We start from the raw sequence: 7953 nt of genomic DNA on the forward strand, positions 1-7953 counted from the left end.
TTTTCCTTAGCTTCTTCATTCACTGCCCATGGCACACTACTGGACAAAGCAGCTTTCCTCCACCTGCAGGAGTCTAAGCCAACATCTACAGCAATGCAAAACATCTTTAGTTCAGCTGTTTATACAGCTGTATAGGAGTGATGGAGTATGGAGTGAAGCAAAGACAAAAGAAGCCACATGCAGTTATTCAAAAGAAAGTAAAGGAGAGAAGACAATGACACCCAACTAAAGAAAGTACAGGCCTAAATTAAAAAAAGCTAGAAATCTACCTGTGAAGGTAGAAGGAAAAGTACACTTTTGCAGGAGATAAAATTGCAGAACAAAGCAGTAATAAAAGCCAATAACGCCACAGTGAAGAAAAACAGGCTAGGAAGAAGGGGACAATGCACCAGAGGAAACCTCTGTGTTGGCTAGCTTTCACCCTGCGCCAGCTCTTCACACAGACAACTCACATGCCACTGCTGCTTGTGCTCTTTCCCTCCTGCTAGTGACCAAATGGCAAGACTTAAGCACAGAAGACTTCCCATAGAATGGATAAGGGAATTAATTCACTTCTGTGCTCACCCACTTAACACTGCATGCACCCTGTGCTAAGCAGCAGGTCATTACAGCAAGATGCAGCTCTGCAGCAGAAGGGATGGTCTCTGCAGGGGAACCTACCTGAGCCCCGGAGACTGCAGGCCCACAGCTCCCTGCCACTTTGGGACAGTTCAGCAATCCAATGGAGGGCAGCAGGGAGCAGCTGGGCAGGGACTCTCCTCTCTGAGTCCCTTCAGCCTCCACACAGGTGTGAGAACTCTCTAAGCAAATGTTTTTACCTGCCTTACTGAGCCATGGGAAGACTCCAACAGTAGCCAGGAAGGTGTTTAGATCTTGGCTAGCACACACAATTAAAAGCAGTGCCAGAGGACCCTGCCTGGTGTACTGGTAAGGTGTAGTCTATACTTCTCTAATTGACCAGTTAATTAACATTACAGACAGCTGCTGAAGACTTGTCAAAGGGCACATTATGTGTTTACACTGCTTTCCCAGACAGAGCGCCACCTGTACCAAGGCCATTTAGTCACCAGAGGTACTCTCTAGAGGAGACTGTTTGACATTTCTCCAGCCCATGATCAACTTCATCCTCCCACCATACAACTCAGAGGAGTTTTATCTTCTTCTGATTAGATTTTAAAAGCAGTCAGGACTAAAAGCACTGGTTATCCTGGAAGTAACAGGGAAGAGCAGTTCTGCTATAAAAATAAACTGCTCCTGATGCTCAGAACAGCAAGTTTTAGTTCTCATCTCAAAAAAGCACATCTGTGGCACTTATGCCTACAGTGATGCCAAACCGTCTTTAATCAGAGTTCTGAAGACTGACTACTCTTATATGAAGGTTTGATTTTTAAATCAAGTTTGAATTTTTTCCTGAAGTTCAAAATTCAAACCACCTAGGCCCTTTGATTTTTTTCAGTTGGAATGAAGTTTCCCCGTTCTCATCCTCCAGAGCAAGAGAGGTAGATTCACATACAGCATCATTAGGAAGGCCCATTTGTGTGGTGCTTTACCATCCTTACCTCTGAGTCCTGCCACATAAGCACAGCCCTGACTTACCTAGTGAGCTCAGGGGCAAGTGGGCAATAACCAGCTCTGCATCTCCAAAGGAGTAACTGCTGCAGGATTTGTTTTTGATGCACTTCTACTCAGTGTTTGAGAGGAGACAAGATAAGGTGGCCTTCAAAAGTACTTAGCCACTCACAGAAATGCAGACACCACTCAGTATCACTCCTGTTTCAGTCTGCACCTTCCCAGCAGCCCAGGCCATGACAAGGGTCCCTCTTGACAGGAGCAGGCAGTTAACACTAATCCCAGAGCAGAGTAATAGCCAGAAAGTGAGATGGATTCAGAGAAACAGCATTTGGAAGGCTCTCAGCCATCAGGATAATTACTGTCTTGCAAAGGGTTACAGAGAGGGTCTCTAGGACACATTCCCGTTCAACCATGTGCTCTGAGCTAGGGAGAAGTCCCACAGACCAATCAAGTTTGACAGCTGCTTTATTAAAATACACTGATTTCATGTGTTACAGGCACCTTCCTTCTCCACAGCACAGCAGCCACAAGCACCAGCACAGAACTGCCCCAGTTGCTACATCAGCAAACCCCAGAGCCCAGGGAGCTGCAGCATTCACAGCTGCTCCTGTTGGGGCAGGAGGCTCCAGTTAACACTCCCTCAGTGAGGCACAGGGACCAGCCTCCTTTCCCAGCCTGGTTACGCTGGGCTGGCACACTGACCAGGGCCACCCTCGGATGTGTTCCATCTTAGCTCATCCTGGAGAAAAATCACAGGGGCTTTGCTGGAGACATGGGAGGCACTGTCCTGAAGAGGATGTTCATCACTCCTTTTAACCCCTACAGAGCAATATGAAGGTTTTAGGTGAGAAGATACATAGTGCTGAAGGTCAAACTTTATTCAGCTCAGCTTCAACACATAGGAAGCTCTGAATGCCAAGCCTTCCACGTGAGTCAAGACAGAATTAAGAGCCTATGAGAACCTCAGCATTTTTGACATAACGGCAAGGGCCCTTCCTCAGTGGAAACGAGCAGGAAATGCGCTGTCAAGCTGTCCATGGCTCGAGGGACCTAGTCTGTAGTCTACATATCCTCCTACCTCCCAGTTTGGAGGCTAGATCCTCGTTGCCCCTTTGGATGGGGAAGCAGGAAGGCTAGGACACTTACTGGCTCTAACAGGACAAGTGATGGTGCAGGACTCCTGCACAGACTGGTGGCACACTGAGGCACTGCAGTGCAGGTACACCTAGAAAGAATGGGACACAGCCTGGAATCACACAGGCAGTATCTGTAGACAGACGATATCCTGGTGTAGTGCACTGATCCTGGTCAGCAGCTAAGCATCCACACAGCCACTTCTTCAGTCCCTCCACCCTCCCTCAGCAGGGTGGGGAGAGAACAGCAAGAGCAAAGGCAAGAAAACCCATGGCTAGAGAGATAAAGACTGATTAATAAGTGAAAGGGGGCAGAAAGAGGGAAGAACAAATTGCTTTCCCCCTCCACAAACAGACTGATGCCTAGCCAGTCTGACAAAATCCTCCAGTGTTTATTGATGAGCATGACATTATACAGCATAGAACATCCCTTTGGCCAATTTGGGTCAGCTATCCCAGCTGTGCCCCCTCTGAGCTTCTAGCCTACTCCATGCCTACACACTTGGAGGTGAGAAACAGCAGTGAGAAGAAGCCTTGACACTGTGCAATCACTGTTCAGGAAAAGCCCGGGAGAGAGACAGAGATTTCTTTGGCTTGCTTCGCATACAGGCTGTAGCCTTGGAGCCCTCTGCTGCCTGTTTCAGGCAGCTTTGATACCTTTACCATACACCTTCAAACATGGTCAGATCTGGTATTACAGCACTTCTCCCTGACACCTGGGACACAGCTGTCTTAAGCACCACTAAGCACTGCACTATACTGCTAGGTACAGCTGGGACCAGTTTTGAGTATTAATTGATCCCAGGAACACTGAGTAAACCATACAAGGCATGGTGAACTTTTTCTGACTTAACTGCTCAGAAGCTCATGAGATTGAGCTCCAGATGCTTCCCCAGTACCAAAAGCCATTTCCAAGTCATTTTGGCCAAGAAATTTAGTTTAGAGAATATTGATTAGCATGGTTAGAGCACACGCCACAAGCTAGTATAACAGAACAGCTTAGGCAGCAAGCTAGCCCTTGCTTAAGTTAAACCTACCCTTAGTAGTCTCATTTTCTGTCACACCCCTCCAGTGATGCATCTTAGCTTTACCACATTCATCTCGGGGAATAGTTTTTTGCAACAACCTCTCCCCTCCTGTTTCAGGAGGGGATTTCCCTAGTCTTTGCCCACCTCTTCCAAGAAGGCCAAGAGTCTCATAGTTATGAAGTAGTTATTGCTCACACATGCTACTCATCCTCAGTAGGAAGCTAGGCAACCAGGACAGGAACTTACCAGCCCAGAGAGCATTTCTTGGGAAGTGGAGTCCACAAAGGTGAACATATAGAGGGTGAAACACTGGTAATGAGAGGGAAACAGTAGTCCTGAGGCAAGACTCAGAGGCACCAGCTGTGTCTGATAGTTGTCCCCTGTATAAGGGCACCCGAGAAGGAGAAGCCAGCAGTAAAAAAGTGCAAGTCATTCCTCTGACCCAAAGCTATTTACAGGTCACTTACCCATCCACCAAAACAGGCCACTGCAGCTGTTGCTGGGGATTGATACTTGGCGTGGCCCAGTAGTGGTGCAGGACCAAAACCAGCTCTGGATCTGTTCTCTGAAGGATCTTGACTTCTGCATAAACAGGGTCTCTCAGAGTCTTTACAACAGGATAGTCACTGTCCGTATAGTAGAAAGTATAGCTTCCATCTGGGACAGAAGAAACCCAAGAGCTATTTTAGAGCATGAACAAACATAAAGAGGCAACCTGAGAGCACCCTTTATAGCCACATCAGTAAGTTCCCACCATGGAAGGGAGAAACAGTGCTGGGTTCACCCATCAATACTCCCTTATTACTCAAGAGACCAGAGTCCTGCACCAAGAGGCTTGGGCAAGTCCTGCAAACCTCTCATATCTGAGGTAACACGCAGCTCCAAGAAGAGAGGACCTGGATGGGACACAGCAGGGAGCAGTGGCAATGTGAAGACCTGAACACTCAAGGGAATGAAGCTCCCAGTGACAGAGTAACTACAGCGGACATGCAACCTGGTGGGATAGGAAAAACCCAAATCAGTCAGCTAAGAAAGATTACTCTGATATCTCCTTTCTCCAAGATGGCAAAATAGCATCTGCTTTAATTAGTCATATCCCCAATCTTTCCTCCAATACCTCCTTTGAACAAATACTTGAAATTCTCTTCAGGGGTCAGATTTGAGTCTGCAGAGTATTGCAGATCAGCACCAGCTTTCTTACCACTAATGAGAGACATACCAGTCTTTAGCCTACTCCAGTGCCCTGTTGTGAATTCAGAGCTTGTGACAAGCAGGAATTTCTATAGCAACATTGAACATAGCAACAGCTATCAACTCCAGCCCAAGGGAAAGTTCTGAACCTGAAAGTTCTATCTCTAGTGACAGAGCCAAGGCTCACAGTCTTCACATCCCTGGATGCCACCAACTCATTCTCATATATGACCTGGTCTCCAGTCACCTGGAATGACAGGCCAGACACAGTCACTTCAGTAACATCAAGCTGGATTGATATCAGGCTAGAGAACAGCATTTGGCCTCTGGAAGTCTGTAGTGTGCCCATTATGTAGCCAAAGCCACATCAAGGTTGTTCCAGGCCTACAAGCTCTTGCTATTCCAGCCTAGTGACAGCTGCAGTTCTTACCTGGAATGTTGTACCACAGGCAGAGAGTGGGAACCAGTACACAACAAAGGCATTGTTTTTTGCAACAGGAACACAGCTAGTACTGTGTCCACTGGCCAGCTGCACAAAGTCCAGGATAACAGCTGGCAAGATCACATCCCAAGAGACAGCAATGGAAAACTGGCCATCTGGTGTGCAGTGAGCTGTCACTGGAAGAAAAGATATAATCAGTCTTGAGCTAAGGGAGAAAAGGGATGGAAAGAAGGCTCAAACATCACAGCAAAGACAAGGTCAGCAAGTCCTGCAAGTTCTCCCGCCTGTAACCCCCAAAACAAGTGCTAAGCACATCAAGACAAGTGCAAACAGCTCTAATAGCAACACTGATTCTGGCCATAATCGCAGATCTATTGCAATATACATGAAATGGCTGGACACTTCAGTGGGACAGAATATTCTTAACAACCAAAATCACAGCTATAAGACACCTGCAGGACCAGTACACATCAATCCTGCTCTGCCAGAGAAGTGATAAATCCCTGTTTACAGCTCCTCCAGGAGTAGGGGAGGCTAGTTAGTTGCTCACATTTACCTGTGCTGCCAAAGTAACAAGGCTTCACCCTGTCCCTAGGATCGTAACAGCAGCCTTGCACTTCACAGTCTCCCTGGCTGGAGGGACGTGGCAGCCGGTCTTGGCTGAGGACAGCAGAACAAACACTACTGCTTGGAGCATCCAGGGCTGGAAGAAACAGCAGGAGTTTGCAGCTGAAACACGAGAGTAGGGGAACAAAACCACAGAGGACACTCATGGAAGGTGTCCTGGTGACTCTGGATATAAATCAAGAGAAGTTAGTCTCAGGTGAGGGTCAAACATATGGCCTGCAGCTGGCATGGAAGCCTGCTCAGAAGGGATGTGCATCTCCCCGGAAGAGACTCCCCCTGAAGCCTGGACCACATGTGACCTGTCAAGATAAAATGTTCTACATCAACTCTGGTAGTTGGGAAAATCATTGTACCTAGTCTCTGTCTCAATCCCCGAACGTGCAGGGACTCATACAGTCAGAATATGGCTAGTAGACACAAGAAACATTCACCTACTGACCACGTAAAGGAGGCACAAGTCCCCAGCAAGTTGGTGGCTCCAGTGTTCCAACCCTTCTCCAGGGAATCTTCTGCACAGCAGTAAGTCCCCTCTCCCAGGCTGACTCAGAACAGTCATCCAAAAGGAAAGGCAATCATCACCACAAGGTACAAGCAGGTTTCCCAATAAGCTGTCAGAATCTTACCAGGGAGGTCCACAGGGCACCTGAGCAGCTTCTCTTCATGAAGAAACTTTTGTCCAGCAGCATCTGATCCTTCAATCCCAGCCAACAGGAGGTAATTGCCATCCTGGGGGAGAGCCACACCAGTGAGAGCAGCCAGAGCAGCAGTAGCCACAGTCCCAGTAGAACCCCTAAGGTCACTCACCCATTCAAAGACATAACAGCTAGTATAGGAGACCAATACTTTTCTAGAACCATCTGGAGTCCCAGATACCCAGAGCCCACAGTCAGAGTCATTCTGCAGAGCATGTGCCTTCCCTTCATTATCTAGGGAAAGAAGAAACAGCAGCAGGGGCTTCAGCATTCCACATTGAAGATGGGGTCCACTACAGTCCTACTTTTCTATAGGACACAAAGCCCTAGACAGTATTAGAGTCTGGGCCAGCAGGGAACCCAGCAGCCAAGACTGTCTAGATCCAGGCACAGCACTCCACCAAAACTCTTGGCTGCTGGGTCATACAAACAGCCCCCTAGTTACACAAGATGCACTGAAGCTGTTAGGCAACACTTCACAAAAAAATCTGCCCTTTCCTCATTCCAGGCACACCTCTGCACTGTGCAAAGATACAGCAATAGAAAAGCCTCTTGACACCACCCTCACTTACCCCAAGTAGTCAGCACAAAGGAAGAACTTCCTTCCCAGCCTAGAAGTAAGGTGAGCTGGAGGCTTTCTTGGCCACAAGCCAGAAGGGTGGGATGGTAAAAAGCACTACCCTGAGCCCCCACAACTAAAACAGGGGGATTAAGAAACCCCCAGAAGAACATAGCTCCAAATATAGTCCTAGACTGCCCTGTGGCACCCATCCTGCTCTCATGCTAAGGACCATGAAGCAGCTACCCTTAGCCTAGCCCATCTAAATTGTGGAGCCAGCTGGGATCAGAAATTCCTGAAGCACCCAGGTGGACCCAGACCAGAAATTTAATGCCTTCCATTGCCCTCACCTGGCTCTGAACTCATCACAATCTGCTTACGCCCTTTGAAGAAAACCACAGGGCAGGAGTTAAGCTTATGTCAAGAGATAGGTCTGTATTGATATCACTAATCTGAGAGGAGCTCATCTGTGCAATTTGCTGTAGAGCCCCAGGAAGGTCTTCAAACCCTTTTTTCTCACCCTCAGTATTTTCCACTGCTAGCTCATCCAGGAGATCAGCCTACTTTTCCCCATGTAGCCTACTGCTGCTCTAATTGCTTATTATACGGCATGAGTGCAAGAAGCTGAGTGACAGTGCTCTTTGGCTCTTTTAAAGGTGCCACTGTTTCAAATGCTAGACACAGAGTGCTGACATATAAGCACAGAAAT

At 47.7% G+C, this 7953-nt stretch overlaps 1 protein-coding gene across 1 annotated transcript; it reads right to left on the bottom strand.

Annotated features, from left to right (window-relative positions):
* Window positions 1-2063: 2063 nt before the first annotated feature.
* Window positions 2064-7498, bottom strand: LOC141960941 (zona pellucida sperm-binding protein 4-like). The gene is made up of 12 exons (XM_074907298.1): window positions 7258-7498; window positions 6798-6919; window positions 6617-6719; window positions 5923-6069; window positions 5355-5542; window positions 5074-5171; window positions 4588-4727; window positions 4204-4390; window positions 3980-4130; window positions 2719-2797; window positions 2275-2391; window positions 2064-2179 (listed from the first exon to the last, which is right to left on the bottom strand). Exons 1-12 carry the CDS (start codon window positions 7454-7456, stop codon window positions 2064-2066), a joined length of 1647 nt encoding a protein of 548 aa, XP_074763399.1. The 5' UTR covers window positions 7457-7498.
* Between the last annotated feature and the right edge of the window lie 455 nt (window positions 7499-7953).

The sequence above is a fragment of the Athene noctua genome, chromosome 5 (assembly GCF_965140245.1).
Source record: "Athene noctua chromosome 5, bAthNoc1.hap1.1, whole genome shotgun sequence".
In the NCBI taxonomy this organism is placed as follows: domain Eukaryota; kingdom Metazoa; phylum Chordata; class Aves; order Strigiformes; family Strigidae; genus Athene; species Athene noctua.

Bases quoted from the DNA above. Each gene is read 5' to 3' on its own strand.
- LOC141960941 (XM_074907298.1), bottom strand. From the start codon at position 7,456: ATGGGTGCCACAGGGCAGTCTAGGACTATATTTGGAGCTATGTTCTTC. The intron at 6,070-6,616 runs GTAAGATTCTGA...TGTTTCTTCCAG, and splicing joins GTGCCCTGTGGACCTCCCTG to CCCTGGATGCTCCAAGCAGT. The intron at 2,392-2,718 runs GTAAGTGTCCTA...ATTGCTCTGTAG, and splicing joins CACTTGTCCTGTTAGAGCCA to GGGTTAAAAGGAGTGATGAA.